This window comes from Mustelus asterias, chromosome 8 (genome assembly GCF_964213995.1).
Source record: "Mustelus asterias chromosome 8, sMusAst1.hap1.1, whole genome shotgun sequence".
NCBI classification, from domain to species: domain Eukaryota; kingdom Metazoa; phylum Chordata; class Chondrichthyes; order Carcharhiniformes; family Triakidae; genus Mustelus; species Mustelus asterias.
Genome location: NC_135808.1, coordinates 134136189 through 134155935, shown reverse-complemented (window position 1 = coordinate 134155935; position 19747 = coordinate 134136189). Strand labels below are relative to the sequence as shown.

At 45.7% G+C, this 19747-nt stretch overlaps 2 protein-coding genes across 3 annotated transcripts in view; both read left to right on the top strand.

Annotated features, from left to right (window-relative positions):
* Positions 1-11143, top strand: part of lpar3 (lysophosphatidic acid receptor 3) — a 59068-nt gene extending 47925 nt beyond the window's left edge. For both annotated transcript variants that reach the window (XM_078219009.1, XM_078219010.1), the window contains exon 4: positions 7875-11143. In XM_078219009.1, the coding sequence (XP_078075135.1) occupies positions 7875-8197 (323 nt within the window). In that variant the 3' untranslated portion in view covers positions 8198-11143. The remainder of the gene's footprint in view (positions 1-7874) is intronic.
* LOC144497572 (mucolipin-2-like) overlaps positions 1-19747 on the top strand; it is a 411267-nt gene that overhangs the window by 126591 nt on the left and 264929 nt on the right. The gene's annotated exons all lie outside the window — the stretch shown is intronic.

Here is a 19747-nt window from a genome sequence, read left to right as displayed (position 1 = left end):
CCCCCAGCCCTGCTCCATCAGACCCTGGCCCCCAGCCCTGCTCCATCAGACCCTGGCCCCTAGCCCTGCTCCATCAGACCCTGGCCCCTAGCCCTGCTCCATCAGACCCTGGCCCCTAGCCCTGCACCATCAGACCCTGGCCCCTAGCCCTGCTCCATCAGACCCTGGCCCCTAGCGCTGCCCCATCAGACCCTGGCCCCTAGCCCTGCTCCATCAGACCCTGGCCCCTAGCCCTGCACCATCAGACCCTGGCCCCTAGCCCTGCTCCATCAGACCCTGGCCCCTAGCGCTGCCCCATCAGACCCTGGCCCCTAGCCCTGCACCATCAGACCCTGGCCCCTAGCCCTGCTCCATCAGACCCTGGCCCCCAGCCCTGCTCCATCAGACCCTGGCCCCTAGCCCTGCCACATCAGACCCTGGCCCCTAGCCCTGCCCCATCAAACCCTGGCCCCTAGCCCTGCTCCATCAGACCCTGGCCCCTAGCCCTGCACCATCAGACCCTGGCCCCTAGCCCTGCTCCATCAGACCCTGGCCCCTAGCCCTGCACCATATTCCCCACCTCTTGGCGCGGCCCCGTGCCTGACGGGCAGTGCCAAGGTGCCTCCTGGGCATTGGCTCTTTGCCCCTTGGGCAGTGATGGGGGCACAGGCTGGCACTGCCAGGGTGCCCATGCCCGGGGGAAGCCCAAGGCACCTGACCCTCTGGAGTCTCCGATTGGCCTGCTTCACTCCAGCGGGGTCGGGTTGCTGGTTTCCCCGTTAGCGGGGAGATTCTGTAATCCCCGCTGGAGTGAGCCACTCTGGCGGGTGGGTGGTGGTGGTGATGGGGGAGCGGGGTGCCGGGGGGGGGGGGTGGTGGGGGGGGGTGGGGGTGGTGGGGGGGGGCGGTGGGTGGTGGGGGGGGGTGGGGGTGGTGGGGGGGGGCGGTGGGTGGTGGTGGTGGGGGGGGGGGGACGGCGGGGGGGAAATGCTAGCGGGCCTGGAGACCCCAGTCCTGGGCCCGATAATTGTATTTTAATTTTTCTTACAATGACCATGGTCTTTGCGCCTTGCCGCCGATTTCTGGCACGGATCTAACGCCGCTGGAAATCCGACACTGGGAGATGCTAGCGGGGCGCGAAGGCACGCGCAGACACTGTGAATCGGCCAACACAAGAATCTCCCGGCCCACGGCGCTAAAAAATTAACGCAACAGGATGGGAGAATCGAATCGTGGCCATTGTTCCTCTTAGCAGCAAGATTCAAGTTTCTGCCCTGCCAAGTGGTCATTATTTAAATCTTTTTTGTTATTCCTTTCGTGTCAGGTGACACTGGCAGATTACACCATGACGGTTGTTGACGTGCTTGGCGCATGTTCATGTATTAGATTAATGATGGTAGGAGTCTCTCTTGCGCAAGTTGTAACAGGCCGAGAGCTAGATCACTAACGTATCAGATACAGGCTGTTTCTCACAGGAAAAACCGAAAGGTTCTGACCTGATTCTGTCAACACTTACACCTCCTAGTAACATTAGCATGTTAGATTTTGATGAGATTTATCAGTCTGAGTCACATAGATTTGGTGTGCAGCTTCTTGGAAGATGCCTTGAGGCAAATCAAACAATTTTGGTTTAGTCCAATGAATTAGGAGCGATTTATCTTTTTCTAAAATGGACCCATGGAAATTCAATTCCAGTGCAGTTTACTGTGGCTCAGTGATTACCCTCCACCACCACCAGCCACACCCACCCACCCCCACCCCTGCTTCTTTTCCCAAAGGTAGGGGAGTCTAAAACTAGAGGGCATAGGTTTAAGGTGAGAGGGGAGAGATACAGAAGTGTCCAGAGGGGCGATTTTTTCACACAGAGGGTGGTGAGTGTCTGGAACAAGCTGCCAGAGGTAGTAGTAGAAATGGGTACAATTTTGTCTTTTAAAAAGTGTTTAGACAGTTACATTGGTAAGATGGCTACAGAGGGATATGGGCCAAACGCGGGCAATTGGGACTAGTTTAGGGGTAAAAACTGGGCGGCATGGACAAGGTGGGCCGAAGGGCCTGTTTCCATGCTGTAAACCTTTATGACTCGATGACATTCGCTTCTGATAGGTTCAAATCGCCCCCTGGGGATTTGAGAACGAATCGAATCGGGGGGCAGGGGGGGAGGTGTCACAGAGAGGAATTCTGGGAGACGGCACAGTCACTGCGATTGGGCAGTTTCAGATTTCAGCACCTGCAGTAACTTGTTTTTCAGTTAGATTTAGCTTCACGCTGCCTTTTTAACAATTAAAACTCGTACTGGCCTGGATACTGATACTGTCTTAATAAAAGCAGAAAGTGCGGGAAATACTCAGCAGGTCTGGCAGAATTGGAGTATTTCCAACAGTTTCCATTTTTGTTTCAGATTTCCAGCCTCTGCCATATTTTCTTTCTGATATTTCCGTCACCTGTCTGGTCGGGAGTCCTGGAGTTTAGTGCCAGTGCAGGACAGTGCGTGGCTGTGGTGCCAAATGTCCAACATGAGGATCTGCTTTCCACTCATGTTGCACTTCATTCCAAGACTTGCTAATGAGGCAATGCTGCCACCTAGTGACCTGCCATTGAAATATCCTCAAATGACTAATAGTCCGAATGGATACGATACGCTCAACCCAGAGTTGTTGAACGGAAAGAAGTTCCCTTTTGGGGGTTTTTGAAAAATAAAAGTTGGCATTGGTGTAAAGCTGGGAACATTGTTTGTTACTGTGTCTACATATGAACCATTGGGAAAGTTCAATTAGTTCTAACTTCACTCTGCCCCTTTTAACTGAGTTAAAAAGTAAAGTTTATTTATTAATCACCAGTAGATTTACATTAACACTGCAATGAAGTTACTGTGAAAATCCCCTAGTTGCCACACTCCGGCGCCTATTCGGGTACAATTGAGGGAGAATTTAGCATGGCTAGTGCACCTAACCAGCACGTCTTTCAGACTGTGGGAGGAAACCAGAGCACCCGGAGGAAACCCACGCAAACATGGGGAGAACGTGCAGACTCCGCGCAGACAATGACCCAAGCCGGGAATTAAACCCGGGTCCCTGGCACTGTGAGGCAGCAGTGCTAACCACTGTGCCACTATGCCGCCCCATACCTGGTTAACAATGCTGGAAATACCCCGCAGGTGCTGGCAGCCACTAAGGAGAGTTAAAAAGTTGTAATTTTCCACCCCTACGTGGGGGCAAACATGTGTCGGACAGCCACAGCTTGAGGCATGGTCCATAAATTTACAATTTCCACCTGAATCCCGCCAGCCACCATTCTGATTCACACGGGAATAATGGCGGATCATAAACAGACACTCAGAGATTGCGGCCTTCAGTAAGGCGAGTGTGTTCCTGAACCTATGTAAAACATATCAGATTACTTAGTTTGTGAACCTTGTGTGAAACGTGTTGTAGACCAAGAACCTATTGATTGGTAAGTTTAAAAGCTCTCACCAACTTCAAATGTAATAATGTATGACAATTTAACTGTCATTTTGATGCAGCGATTGATCATTGGACTCTGTCCTTAAAAGGTAAGTGACCATTAAGTTGACCAGCATTCTCCGAGCATTCACATGAATTGAATTGCTTTATCCATTGGACAAAGTGCTCCTCCACATTCAAGGGTCATCTGGATACTGTGCTTTAATTTTTACATTAATTTAAACCCCAACTTTTGAAAAACTGAACAGATACCAGACTTATTTTTATTGAAGGCCCTTGAAAAAAAATGAACAGATGGCTAGATATCTGTTCAGGCAACTTCAAATACTCTTTTGCCTTAAGCTCTGGAGGGTTTGTTTATTTAGTTGTGAAATGTAACTTCATTATGAATGTATAGCTGAGCTCCAAATCTCACAAGTAGATTTAACTTAGCCAGAGGTTATTTGCAGAACTGTGAAGGGAGTCATTCATAAGCTTTGTTTGATTGACAGTTTTATGAGCAGACAATAGAATTGGAATGTTTTGATGAGGTTTATAAATAGCTTTTTATTTTGACTGATTATATAAAGTTTAGAGAAGAGAGTTTGGTTTCAAGGCAGTTCTCAATTGCTGTGTATTTGAATGTTATAGGATTCCCTTGTCCTTACCTTCTATCCCACCAACCTCCACATTTAACGGATCATCCTCTGCCATTTCTGCCACCTTCAGAAAGGTTGAGATCCAGAGGACACAGATTAATGTGATTGGCAAGAAAACCCAGAGGCACCATGGCAGAAGCTTTTTCCCACAGTGGAATGTTTTGTCTGAGAGTTTGGAAGCGACAAGGTCAAGCGTGGCTTTCAAAAGGGATAAACACCTAGAGGACAGAAAGTGCCAAGGCGATGGGGAAAGAATGGGGGAGTGAGTTCAGCTCAGAGAGCTGACATTGGCTCGATGGGCTGAATGGTTACAGCACAGGAATTGTGACTCAATGTTTCAGGCTAATTTTAGCCATTACACACTGCTGACATCACATCAACAGAGCATCAGTAAGGATGTTGCTTGGGTAAAATAACAAGTGATGCGTCGGGACGTATAATAAGTGGTGTTGGGAAGCAAAATGATAAGGTTAGAGGTTCCCAAGGAAACCTTTGTATGTATTCTGTTTTTTTTTAGTTCTGTTGGTCAGTTTAGCAATCTAAAACTAAAATGTTGTCAATATAATGATGTCACAAAGCACAAGCCCAGCTGACTGGTTTAGTGGTAGTCATAAAGAACAACAAAGAACAAAGAAAATTACAGGAACAGGCCCTTCGGCCGTCCAAGCCTGCACCGACCATGCTGCCCGACTGAACTAAAACCCCGTACTCTTAAAGAACAAAGAAACAATGCTCAACTCAAAGCACATCCAGTGCTTAAACTCTAACACTCTCGCTTCCCACTCTCCCCGTGTATAGAGGTGACATTCAGATTTCTAATACATTTTTTAATCTTCCAGAGTGACACAGTTCCAGGGAGATTCAAGGGAAAGACAGCCTTGTGTTTTATATACTGCATCTGTCAGAACAATAATTAAAACATTTCCTTAATGTGAAGTTAAATGTGAAGTGTGAGGTTAAAGGAAATGTGATGTATTGAGTTAAATTACAGTGTTGAATAAAATGAGTCATTCTTTTCCCAAGGGATGGAAGGCTAAAGCTGTTTCTGGTCAGATTCTGATATTTTGCTTCCAAATTATTTCAGAAATTTACAATGACAAGTTAAACTGATTTAATTTCCCATGTTTCAAGGTTTAATCAGTTCTGGCTCTTATCTCATTGTAGTTATGTTGTGGAACAATAGGGGCAAAGATATTTATGCAGCAAGTTGTTGTTATTAACAATCTACTGGCTGAGAGGGTGATAGAAACAGCTTCCATGGTAACTTTCAAAGAATGGAATTGGACAAGTACTTGAAGGGGACAAAATCTGCAGAATGGGAATAAACAGATAGCTCACCCTCAGAGCCAGGAAGACAAACTGCCTCCTTCTGAAACATTCGCCAATGAAGGTTATAAATCCAAGTCTTTATTTTTCTTGCCAATGTTGTGATGAGGTAGCGGGGGTGGGATTTGGATTTTTGATCTTCGTAACCATTGCATTAAGTTAGACAAGGCCCCAGGGCTGGATGGGATCTATCCCAGGTTACTGCGGGAGGCAAGGGAAGAAATAGCTGCAGCCTTAACAGAAGGGTGGCGCGGTGGTTAGCACTGCTGCCTCACAGCATCAGGGACCCGGGTTCAATTCCAGCCTCGGGATCACTGTCTGAGTGGAGTCTGCACGTTCTCCCCATGTCTGTGTGGGTTTCCTCCAGGTGCTCCGGTTTCCTCCCACAATCCAAAGATGTGCGGGTTAGGTGGATTGGCCATGCTAAATTGACCCTAGTGTCAGGGGGATTAGCAGGGTAAATTTGTGGGGTTACGGGAATAAGGCCTGGGTGGGATTGTGGCCGGTGCAGACTCGATGGGCCAAATGGCCTCTTTCTGCACTGTAAGGATTCTATGATTCTATGATTCTATAATCATCACATGCTCTTTGACCATAGGCAAGGTTCCAGAGGACTGGAGAATAGCCAGTGTTATAGCCGGTGAGCCTGACATCAGTGGTGGGGAAGCTTTTGGAGAAGATACTGAGGGACAGAATATATGCACATTTGGAAGAAAATAGACTAGTTAGTGACAGGCAGCATGGTTTTGTATGGGGAAGGTCATGTCTCCCCAACTTGATTGAGTTTTTTGAAGAGGTGACAAAGATAGTCGATGAGGGAAGGATGGTGGATGTAGTTTATATGGACTTTAGTAACATGTTTGACAAGGTCCCACATGGCAGACTAAAATCACATGGGATTCGGGGTGGGCTGGCTAGACGGATACAGAACTGGCTTGGTTATAGAAGACAGAGAGTAGCGGTGGAAGGGTGTTTTTCAGAATGGAGATCTGTACTCGTGGTATTCCTCAGGGATCAGTGCTGGGACCTCTGTTGTTTGTCGTATATATAAATGCTCTGGAGGAAAATGTCGGTGTGCTGATTAGTAAGTTTGCAGATGACACAAAGATTGGTGGAGTTGCTGATAATGCCAGGGACTGTCAGAGGATACAACAGGACACTTAGATTGGATACTTGGGCACAGAAATGGCAGATGGAATTTAATTCGGACAAATGTGAGGTGATGCATTTTGGAGGATCAAATTTGGGTGTGAATTATACTGTAAATGGCAGAACCCTTAGGAACATTTAAATACAGAAGGATCTGGGTGTGCAGGCCCACAGTTCCCTAAAAGTAGCAACACAGGTGGCCAAGGTGATTAAGAAGGCATATGGCATGCTTGCCTTCATCAGCAGGGCATTGAGTACAAGAGTTGGGAAATCATGTGGCAGCTATACGAAACCTTGGTCAAGCTATATTTGGAGTATTACATGCAATTCTGGTCACCACACCACCAGAAGGATGTGGAAGCTTTGGAGCGAGTGCACAGAAGGTTCACCAGGATGTTGCCTGGTCTCGAGGGCGTTGACTATGAGAAGAGGTTGAATAAACTAGGATTGTTTTCACTGGAAAGACGGAGGCTGAGGGGAGGCCTGAGAGGCATAGACAAGGTGGATAGTCAGATGGTTTTTTCCAAGGATGGAAGTGTCAATTAGAAGGGGAAAGTATTTCATTCAGAGAATGGTGGGTGCCTCGAGTGCACTGCCAGAGGAGGTTTTAGAATCCCGACAATACAGAAGGAGGCCATTCAGCCCATTGAATCTCTACCAACCACATCCCACCCAGGCCCTATTCCTGTAACCCCAGTACTTAGAATCATAGAATCCTACAGTGAAGAAGGAGGCCATTCAGTCCATCGAGTCTGCACCGACCACAATCCCACGCAGGCCCTATCCCCATAACCCCATGCATTTACCCTAGCTAGGCGCCCTGACACTAAGAGGCAATTTAGCATGGCCAATTCACCTAACCCGCACATCTTTGGGCTGTAGGAGGAAACAGGAGCACCCGGAGGAAACCTACGCAGACACGGGGAGAATGTGTAAACTCCATGACAGTGACCCAAGCTGGGATTTGAACCTGGGACCCTGGCGCTGTGAGGCAGCAGTGCTAACCACTGTGTCACCGTGCTGCCCTCATGGTGGAAGCAGGCACATTAGCAACATGTAAGAGGCATCAGGATGGGTACATGAGTAGGGAGAGAATGGAGGGACACGGACCGAGTAAGGGCAGAAGGTTTTTATTTTAGCTTAGTTGGGGCATCATGATTGGCAGAGGCTTGGAGGGCCTGTGCTGTACTGTTTTTTGCTCTTTGTTCTTTGTAAAACACTCCTTCCGTCCCGGAGTAAATTCTGAAAGGAGTTCTGCAGAAGCTGATGGTGTGAAGCATTGGGCGGTTCCACTAGATCTAATGTTGTTTTTCTCTTTCAGGTGCTTTTATTTTCTGCTGGACTCCAGGGTTGATTGTGGTGCTTCTGGATGGCATTCACTGCACCAACTGCAATGTGCTGACCGTAAAGATATGGGTACTTCTGCTGGCTTTGACCAATTCACTGATGAATCCGATCATTTACTCCTACAAGGATCCCGAAATGTGGCACGTGATAAAGCACATGCTCCATGCCAGCTGTGGGAGCAAGGTGGAAACGGAACAGGATACTTTGAAGTCCACTTCAAACAGGCACAGCGCCATCTCTGAAAATGCTGAAATGGGCACCGATCGCCATCACCTTCAGAAAGGACCCCAAAGCTGAGTGTTTTCACAAAACGATCCCCGCTCGAGATTGTCTCAAAGCTTCGAGTATTGTGCCGACCATCAACAAGTTTCTCAGTTCACACAAAGCACAAATACAATTTCATAAGATATTTACTGAACCTGTTGGGCTGCTGTTTTAGCAATCACAGTTGAAGTTTTGTAATGGGTTGGGGGGAATTGTTGCTGAATAATTTCCGGAACTGGATTCGCCTCTTTAGAAGTGAGTTTTTTTTCTTTAAGAAGACGCAGTTAGTATTGTGCTGAACATTACTCAGCAACTGTTTGATGCACTCAGTCACCACTCAAAGAAGATAGTTGTGACCTTTATGAGTATCATAGAATCTCTACAGTGCTGAAGAAGGCCATTTGGCCCATCGAGTCTACACTGACAACAATCCCACCCAGGCCTTATCCCTGTATCTCCACATATTTACCCCGCTAATCCCTCTAACCTACACATCCCGGGAAACTAAGGGGCAATTTATCATGGCCAATGCACCTAGCCCACACACCTTTGGACTGTGGGAGGAAACCGGAGCACCCGGAGGAAACTCATGCAGACACAGGGAGAACTTGTAAACTCCACCCAGACAGTGACCCAAGCAGGGATCGAACCCAGGACCCTGGCACTGTGAGGCAGCAGTGCTAATCACTGTGCCACCGTGCCGCCCTTATCTGATTTAGTCAGATGCACTTTTTGTACAGAAGCCACATTTTACTCAACTTGACCTAGGTATGGTGTATAAAGTGTCACACTCTCACACTGGGAAAGTAATTCTGCACATCCCAGGTTTAAAACATCAATGAAAGAAAGAGGTGGAATTCAGAGCAAGAGAGGTGTTACAAACATGTGACAGGACTGTCACAGAGAACCACACGGAACCTCTTTCTCATTCTAGATCTTGCTTTTCCACACTGAACGCCTTTGATACCACCACTGCTGCTTGAATTGCAGTGGTTCGAGAAGGACTGTCATCATTTACTCAAGGGACACTTAGGGATTGGCAATGAACGCAACCTCGCCAAAGATGCCACATCTGAGAAGAAAATAATTAATTGCTGCCTCTGAGACTCTGCAAAACTGTGGTTTCCAAGCACAATATGAGGTGGCAAGTATTGCGTGTACATTTATAGGACATTTGACTATAGTCACTTCACTGAATTGCTTAAAAAGCATGTAACCTGCTATATATGTAAAACTAAAAGTCACAGGTTTGGGTTCATTTTTTTATATTGGCTATGGCAATCTCTATGTAATTAATAATGTTTGATGTGATTCCCTTGTACAAACTGAATTGTTGTGCTTTAATCCTTTTGCCGTAAGCTCAGGCTACTGTGTGAATCCGAAGTATTTTTCAAGGTTGGTTTTTTACTCTATCACTAACAAATCTACTTTCCACCAAAAAGATACAACATTCTGTCATCAATAGAAACAAGTGTTTGGAATGGAGTGACCAAAGTTTGCACAGAAAACAGAAGGGAATAATAACATTGTGGCTCTACCTGGACAAGTAAACCAGAATCTGGAATAATGGGTTCAAATCCCATCAAAGCGACTGGTGGGATTTACATTCAATTAATTAAGTAACTAATTAATGAGTCATGAATTAAAGAGCTAGGCTCAGTAGCGACGACCAAGAAACTATGGGATTGTGGTATACCCAATTGTATACCTGTCCTGGTCCCCTCATGCTGACACTATATTTAAGAAAGCCCACCAATGCCTCTACTTTCTCAGAAGACTAAGGAAATTTGGCATGTCAGCTGCGACTCTCACCAACTTTTACAGGTGCACCATAGAAAGCATTCTTTCTGGTTGTATCACAGCTTGGTATGGCTCCTGCTCTGCCCAAGACCGCAAGGAACTACAAAAGGTCATGAATCCATCACGCAAACCAGCCTCCCATCCATTGACTCTGTCTACACTTCCCGCTGCCTCAGCAAAGCAGCCAGCATAGTTAAGGACCCCACGCACCCCGGACATTCTCTCTTCCATCTTCTTCCATCGGGAAAAAGATACAAAGTCTGTGGTCACGTACCAACCGACTCAAGAACAGCTTCCCTGTTGCCATCAGACTTTTGAATGGACTTTCCTTGCATTAAGTTGATCTTTCTCTACACCCTAGCTATGACTGTAATGCTACATTCTGCACTCTCTTGTTTCCTTCTTTATGAACGGTATGCTTTGTCTGTATAGCACGCAAGAAACAATACTTTTCACTATATGTTAACACATGTGACAATAATAAATCAAATTAAATCAAAATTGGTTAGCTGATGACTTTCAGGGAATGAAATCTGCCATTTCTCCTGGCTCCGACCCACATGTGACCCCAGCACCTACAATGTGTTTGACCCTGACATGGCCGAGCAGAACAGTTCACTTGAGCTGCAAGAAAAAATGAATAAGAATAAAGCTGGTTGTGGAATTAAATTTCTCCCAGTATCTCCTCATCCTGCTCAACTATGGTTACCCATTCCTGAATTATCACCCAGGTAAATACTCTTTCAGGAACTGGGGAGACTAACATTGCATCTGTGGCCATAACCCGATTAATTGGACATGTTTGTCATGACTTTCTTTCTCCTTGTTATTGAACCATTACATGCTAAAGTCAGTCACTCATGATTATGAAGTTTGAACCCAAGAATCAGGAGCAGGAATAGGCCATCCGGCCCCTCAAGCTGCTCTGCTATTCAATGAGGTCATGGCTGATCTGTTTGTGTTCCGAATTCCACTTCCCCGTCTGCCCTGATAATCTTTGATTCTCTTGCCCAACAATATTTAACCTACTTCCTCCTTAGAAATACTCAGTGACCCCTAGCCTCCACTGCCTTCTGAGATGGGGAGTTTCAAAGTCGCACAACTCTCCGAGAGAAAACATTTCTCCTCATCTCTGCTCTATAACAGTGGCCGCCCCAATTTTAAATCAGTGCCCCCTAGTTCTGGACTTGCCCATAAGAGGAAATAAATGCGTGTTTTTCCGGTTGGAGGAAGGTAACTAGTGGCGTGCCGCAGGGATCGGTACTCGGGCCGCAACTGTTTACCATTTATATAGATGATCTGGAGGAGGGGACGGAGTGTAGGGTAACGAAGTTTGCAGACGACACAAAGATAAGTGGAAAAGTGAATCGTGTGGAGGACGGAGAAGATCTGCAGAGAGATTTGGACAGGCTGAGTGAGTGGGCGAGGATATGGCAAATGGAGTATAACGTTGAGAAATGCGAGGTTATACACTTTGGAGGAAATAATAACAAATGGGATTACTATCTCAATGGAAACAAATTAAAACATGCTACCGTGCAAAGGGACCTGGGGGTCCTTGTGCATGAGACGCAAAAGCCCAGTCTGCAGGTACAACAGGTGATCAAGAAGGCAAATGGGATGTTGGCCTATATCGCGAGGGGGATAGAGTATAAAAGCAGGGATGTCTTGATGCACCTGTACAGGGCATTGGTGAGGCCGCAGCTGGAATACTGTGTGCAGTATTGGTCCCCTTATATGAGGAAGGATATATTGGCATTGGAGGGAGTGCAGAGAAGGTTCACCAGGTTGATACCAGAGATGAGGGGTTTGGATTATGAGGAGAGGCTGAGGAGATTGGGTTTGTACTCGTTGGAGTTTAGAAGGATGAGGGGGGATCTTATGGAGACTTATAAGATAATGCGGGGGCTGGATAGGGTGGAGGCGGAGAGATTCTTTCCACTTAGTAAGGAAGTTAAAACTAGAGGACACAGCCTCAAAATAAAGGGGGGTCGGTTTAAGACAGAGTTGAGGAGGAACTTCTTCTCCCAGAGGGTGGTGAATCTCTGGAATTCTCTGCCCACTGAGGTGGTGGAGGCTACCTCACTGAATATGTTTAAGGCGCGGATGGATGGATTCCTGATCGGTAAGGGAATTAAGGGTTATGGGGATCAGGCGGGTAAGTGGTACTGATCCACGTCAGATCAGCCATGATCTTATTGAATGGCGGGGCAGGCTCGAGGGGCTAGATGGCCTACTCCTGCTCCTATTTCTTATGTTCTTATGAAACATCCTTTCCACATTGACCTTGTCAATAACATTCAGGATATTATGCATTTCCATCAAGACACACTCCTCACACTTCTTAACTCCAGTGGAAACAAGCCCAACCTTTCCTCATAAGACAACCCACTCATTCCATGTATCAATCTAGCAAGCCTCCTCTGAATCACCTGCAACTCAAGTTTTCATTTTCCCAATTTAGAAATGCATTCTTTTGAATTTTTCAAAAATAATTTTTCTTTTTGTGAAATTCAAATCCGTGGGTGGAATTTTCCTGTCCCGCCCGTCACGGGAATCATAGCGGGCAGGGGCGGACCACACAAAGGTCCATTGACCTCGCATGGGAATTTCCACCCTTGGGACGAGTGTGGCCGGAAACTCCCACCTCATATTTTTAGAGTCAGAGTCATAGAGGTTTACAGCATGGAAACAGACCCTTCGGCCCAACTTGTCCATGCCGCCCTTTTTTTTTAAACACCTAAGCTAATTCCAATTGCCCGCATTTGGCCCATATCCCTCTATACCCATCTTACCTGTGTAACTGTCTAAATGCTTTTTAAAAGACAAAATTGTACCCGCCTCTACTAGAGAGAGAGCGGGTAAATGGAGTTGAAATCAACCATGATTGAATGGTGGAGTGGACTCGATGGGCCGAATGGCCTTACTTCCGCTCCTATGTCTTATGGTCTTATGGTCTTACTACCTCTGGCAGCTTGTTCCAGACACTCACCAACCTCTGTGTGAAAAAATTGCCCCTCTGCACCCTTTTGTATCTCTCCCCTCTCACCTTAAACTTATGCCCTTTAGTTTTAGACTCCCCTACCTTTGGGAAAAGATATTGACTATCTAGCTGATCTGTGCCCCTCATTATTTTATAGACCTCTATAAGATCACCCCTCAGCCTCCTACACTCCAGAGAAAAAAAGTCCTAGTCTACCCAACCTCTGCTTATAACTCAAACCATCAAGTCCTGGTAGCATTCCAGTAAATCTTTTCTGCACTCTTTCTAGTTTAATAATATTCTTTCTATAATAAGGTGACCAGAACTGCACACAGTATTCCAAGTGTGGCCTTACCAATGTCTTGTACAACTTCAACAAGACGTCCCAATTCCTGTATTCAATGTTCTGACCAATGAAACCAAGCATGCCGAATGTCTTCTTCACCACTCTGTCCACCTACGACTCCACTTTCAAGGAGCTATGAACCTGTACCCCTAGATCTCTTTGTTCTCCCCAATGCCCTACCATTAACTGAGTAAGTCCTGCCCTGGTCCGATCGACCAAAATGTATCACCTCGCATTTACCTAAATTAAACACCATCTGCCATTTGCCAGCTCACTGGCCCAATTGATGAAGATTCCATTGCAATCCTAGATAACCTTCTTCACTGTCCAGTATGCCACTTTTTAATCTAAAATTGCACATCATTCAGTTCCCAGGAATGTTCATCTTCCTTCAGTGTTTATAGTCAGTGTTCAGAGGTACAAATGTGTCAAAAGGCATGTTCAGAAATGTGTTATTGGCATAAGAAGAATTTAGTATCTGGTGTACCAAAGGCCAAATCCCAGGAGCGATTCAGAAGAGGTAGCTAGATTTTTTTTAGATCAATTTTGTTTTAATGTCAAAAAATTGATGTCCTTACTTAGAATGATGAAATATTAACAGTAGTTATTTATTTTTAAATTTGCTGCTTCTAAATCTGCAGACATCCCAATTTCCTTTTATATTTGTATGGCCCTAAAAATTTCAGCCTGGTTCTTCTCTTTTTGATCATTTTCAAAAGGTCATTTCTATTGTAAATATACAAACTAAAGTGTGTTTTGTTTCCCATTAAAAATTGTTTGCCGACTATCGAGGAAGGTGCTATACTATCAAACTTCAAATAAAATAAAATGTTTTTTAAACACCTCGATGTCTCCTTCGCCAATTGTCCTCAAAACCCAGTTGACTATTTCAGGATGGTTGGTTCCCTTCTCCAGGGAGGCTGGGATGTGGTGGCTGGCCTGGCAGATCTATCATAAAGTGATCTTGCACACGCCAGTCACTATCTGCCCCTGGCATCAAAGCGCCTAGAAATAATTCTTTGTGTACTAAAAATAAGTACAAATTGTGTTAATAGCACTTGGAGGCGACTGGGATCAAAGGTTTTGGGGAGAATGCAGGAATTGGGCTATTGAGTTGGACAATTAGCCATGATCGTGATGAATGGCAAAGCAGGCTCGAAGGGCCGAGTGGCCTCCTCCTGCTCCTATCTTCTATGTTTCTATGTTAAAATGATCCTGGGACTGATAACATAGTGGTCAATGTTACTGGATCAATGATCTGTGGACATGGGGATTTCAATTTAATTCAAGAAATCTTTGGAATAAAAAGCTAGTTTCAGTATTAAACCATCATAAAAACCCATCTGGTCCATCGATGTCCTTTAAGGAAGGAAATCTGTTGTTCTTACCTGGTCTGGCCTACATGAGACTCCAGACACACAGCAATGTGGTTAACCTTTAACTGCCCCCTCCAATAGCCTGGCAAGCCACTAAGTTATATTCACCATCCCCCTCTCAAGGGCAAATAATGATGAGCAGTAAATGCTGACCTTGCCAGTGATGTCCATATATTATGAATACATTAAAAATAGACAAAATCTAAGCTTCGCCTAAGCTCAGCGGAACATGATGTGTTCTAATCTCAGCTAACGTTACTACTGGACGCATCAGATTCCAGAAGGGGACCTGGCTTGAATGATCCTAGTGTTTTTTTTAAACCATGGAGGAAGTTACTAAACAAATTCACAGGAGTTCACTGATTAACTTTTAATGCAAAGAATAAAATATTTTTTTAAACTAGAACAATATATTATATTACTCTGGACAAAAAGATTAGAATGATCTCAATACAAACACAAGAGAATGATAAAAATTTTCACTGATCCTTCACCCCCACAAACTGGACCTGGTTCGCCCCAGTTGGCTGCCTACATCTGTGAAGTGGGTTGCCGGTTTCCATAGCAGCCCACTGTCAGTAAGGACACCAAGTCGGGGAGTCGACCTGATGCATGTCTTTTGAAAGTTGCCCCCGGTCCTGCCTCCAACCCCAATCCATGGGGCTGATAAGATCCTGGACAACATTTGAGGTCGGTGATCTTGGATCAGAACGGTTCTGAATGCAAAATCTGTTCTATCTTTATAATTGTTCACAGTGCGGGCAAGAGAGGTGAACTGACAATCGATAACAATGACCATGTATTAAAAAAGGGATTTAGATTCATTAACTTCCAGCGGCAGGTTTAATGTTTCATTAATGTAGAAAAAGCAGTTTTTCTGAAACTGATTGTGGAGATGTGCAAACTGTCCACCAGCCTGGGAGAGTTCGCAATCCATGCAAAATCTCTGCCTCACTGCAACTGTAGGGTGGCAAGGTGGTTAGCACTGCTGCCTCACAGCGCCAGGGATCCGAGTACAATTCCGTCCTCAGGTGACTGTCCGTGCGGAGTCTGCACGTTCTCCCCATGTCTGCGTGGGTTTCCTCCGGGTGCTCCGGTTTCCTCCCACAGTCCAATGATGTGCAGGTTAGGTTGATTGACCATGCCATATTGCCCCTTAGTGTCAGGGGGATTAGGAGGGATAGGACCTGCGTGGGATTGTTGCTAGTGCAGGCTCGATGAGCCGAATGGCCTCCTTCTGCACTGTAGATTCTATGATTCTATAATTTGCTGACCAGTTTGCACATTAACCGACACCGAGCATCATCCCATTGCTGATACTTTTTCAGCAAAGACTGGGCTGTTGTCTGTCAAATTTAAAGTTTCAAGTTTATTTATTCATCACAGAGTCATAGAGGTTTACAGCATGGAAACAGGCCCTTCGGCCCAACTTATCAATGCAGCCCTTTTTTTTAACCTCTAAACTAATCCCAATTGCCCACGTTTGGCCCATATCCCTCTATACCCATCGTACCCATGTAACTGTCTAAATGCTTTTTAAAAGACAAAATTGTACCCGCCTCTACTACTACCTCTGGCAGCTTGTTCCAGACACTCACCACCCTCTGTGTGAAAAAAGTGCCCCTCTGGACACTTTTGTATCTCTCCCCTCTCACCTTAAACCGATGTCCTCTAGTTTTAGACTCCTGTCCCAAGTAGGCTTACGTTAACACTGCAATGATGTTACTGTGAAAATCCAGTTGTTAGTGTTGTGAAACTTTAAGCTTTCAGTCCTTTGATCTGTCTCAGAGTGGATTTTTACTTACAGAATTGTCAGTCCTGACCCTGGGTTTTATTTTATTTTTAGTCATGCAGTTTGTGCATTCTGAAATTTTTTGTCTGAGATTTGGCTTGCTAATAAAGATCATCTGTGTTCAGTTGGTGTAGTTTTGTGGTCACATCAGTGGAACACACTCTGTTTGTCAGTTGAGACCCGGTGTTTTGCAGTGTGATAGCAGTTTTGAATTCAGACTGGGTGACATGGTGAGTTGGAAGCATCATTAACAACCTGTGGGCCAAGGGAAACATTTAAGCTATTTTATAAGAGGGCATTTCAGTCCCTGAGTACCAGATGGAATCATAGAATCATAGAATCCCTACAGTGCAGACGAAGGCCTTTCCACAGTCCCACCCTGGCCCTATTCCCATCACCCCACACATTTACCCTGCTAATCCCCCTGACACTAAGGGGCAATTCAGCACGGCCAATCAACCTAACCCGCACATCTTTGGACTGTGGGAGGAAACCGGAGCACCCGGAGGAAACCCACGCAGACACGGGGAGAACGTGCAAACTCCACACAGGCAGTCACCTGAGGCCGGAATTGAACCTGGGTCCATGGCGCTGTGAGGCAGTAGTGCTAACCACTGTGCCAAAGAGTTATGAGAAGTTATTTAATGGGTTCAGGCTCTTCAACCTCACAGAGTCAAATCAGAGAGGACCCTGTAAGAGATGGACAGGCTGCTTAATGGGAAATAGGGCTTCGGTGAAACACAATATCTTGAGATATGTCGCAGATTCAGGACAAGACGATATCATTCTGAGCTGTGAAGGTCAAACTTAGGACAAAACACACATAAGGAATATTAACATATGCAAATGCTATCCACCCTGGAATAACTTCCCTGAAAGACTGAATTTGGCTGGAACAGTGGATTGATTGAAGATATCTTATAAATGCAGAAGGAGGCTATTCAGCCCATTGTGCCGCTTCTGGCTCTTTGAAGAAACTGTCCAATTTAACCGTGCGCTACAGCTTTTCTCCCCAAAACCCGACAGATGGGTCTTCCTCAAGTACACCGCCAATTGACTTTTGAAAGTTCCCGTTGAATTTGATTCTTACACCAAGTGCATTCTGGAGCATTACAACTCGATGCATTCAAACATGCTCCTCATTTCCTCTCCAGTACTTTTCAAATGATTTTGAATTGCTGCCCTCTGATTAATGACCTGTTTGTCAGAGGAAACAGTGTCTCTCTACGTGCTCTCAAATTAAAATGAGATAATCAGGAGGATGAGTTTGAATAGATTGAAGAGGCTTTATTATCTTTCGGGTAAGTAAGAGCTTTGCACAGTTGAGTGCGCACTTTCGCCCCTGGATTGCAGTGTTGTGTTTTATGCTTTCCCGCTTGGATTTTGGAGACCAGGGGCATTTAAACAAGTCAGAAGGGTGTTCCAACCCCAGTTAATTCCATGGCAGGAAAGCCCATGGGTGACCTTTGCCAATTGAATCATTTAAGGTGGCAATTTAAAAAAAAATTAATTCATGTGGGTGGAAATTATTGCTTAATTTGAGTGGTTTCCTCGGCCATCTGGAGCCACATGTAGGCCAGACCAGGAAAGGGCAGCTAATTTCCTTCCCTGGAGGATATTAGTGAACCAGATGGGTTTTTACAACAATCAACAACGGTTTTATAGTTGCCATTCAATTACAGATTCACCATCTGGCCATGTTGGGATTCGAACCTGTGTCCCCTGGGTTTCTGGATTAGCAACAATACCATTACGTCACTCCCTCCCAGATTAAGGACCTCATCTTGTCACTGTTGACCTTAAACCAACAACAGGTGGGCTTTTAGCTACGGGGGAGCGAACCTATTCATGTTGCTTGTGGTCGCTCCAGGGTCTGTGGAGCCTGATTTATAGAATGATCGAATCATAGAATCCCCACAGTGCACAAGAGGCTATTTGGCCCTTCGAGTCTGCACCGACACTCTGACAGAATATCTTACACAGGTCCTATCCCTCTAACCCCCACACATCTACCATGGCTAATCCATCTAACCTATGCACCTTGGGACATTAACAGACAATTTACCACAGTCAATCTACCTAACCCGCACATCTTTCGGCAGTGAGGGGAAACCGGAGCACCCGGAGGAAACCCATACAGACACGGGGAGAATGTGCAGACTCCACACAGAGAGTCACCCAAGGCCGGAATTGAACCCGGATCTCTGGCGCTGTGACGTAGCCGTGCTAACCACTGTGATTGAGGGTCCCAACACAGGGAAAAGGACATCCCATTGAGGGACATACCGTTAGCAAAACCCCTCCAACCCCAACCCCTGTCCCTGTGACCCGCACCCCACAAAACCCCTTCTATCTTCACTCGCCTGGGTCCAGGGGTTTAATAAGGATCCAGGCCTGCACGAGTGTCTTTCCTGCATCAGACACTGTCTCCAGAGGCCACATAATCCATGCAGAGGGTGTTCCTGCCGCACAGTTCTGCTCACAATCCTGCAAATTCACATATAAATTGGAGCTAGAAAGGAAATCACTGAGCAAAAGGATCCCGAGGGTAGAGGCGGGTTCTTCTGAGGCCAATGTTAAGAAACAGCGTTATAACTCTTTCAACGAGCCAGCAGATTTTTGATGGGCTGAAGGGTCTCCTTTTGTACTGTGTGGTTCTGTGATACTCTCTGATTCTGTGATCCTAGAGAACACCTGCAGTCGCATCATCTTCCAGTCCAACGATTGTCTGATTGTGTGATTCCAGACTGGTTCTTTGATGAGGCAAAGTAAAGGACAAAGTGGTTGCCCATGCTCCAAGGGATAGGCCACAACAGAGTGGGACATATTGTTGAAGAATCGGTGCTGGAGGAGGACTGTGGCGTTGAAAGTGAGGAAGATTTCTGTACACCAGCATTTGCCTCCTCCCCCTGCCAAGCGCAATCCCAATTTTCCCAACTCCCTTTTTTCTCCTCCTCCACAACCCTGAAAGAAAACAAAAGGAGGAATCTGTGCTCGGTATATCCACTTGCCAACAGCAAACTGACTAATGAGGGAGAACAGTTAACATCGAGCAGAGAGCAGCAATTATATGAGCTTTTATTCATTCTGTAATTAGGGTGCTGCTGGCTGGGTCACAGCAGAAGGAATACATCATCAACTATTTGTTAAGAGGCCTAAAGGACACAAAGGACTTTATTACTGCCGTATTAGAATTAGAAATCCAGAGGGAACAAAATAAGCTGCTCCAGAAGGTGGGAGTTCTGGAGAAAATAATGTTACTGTGTTGGCGCTACAGCTTCGAAAC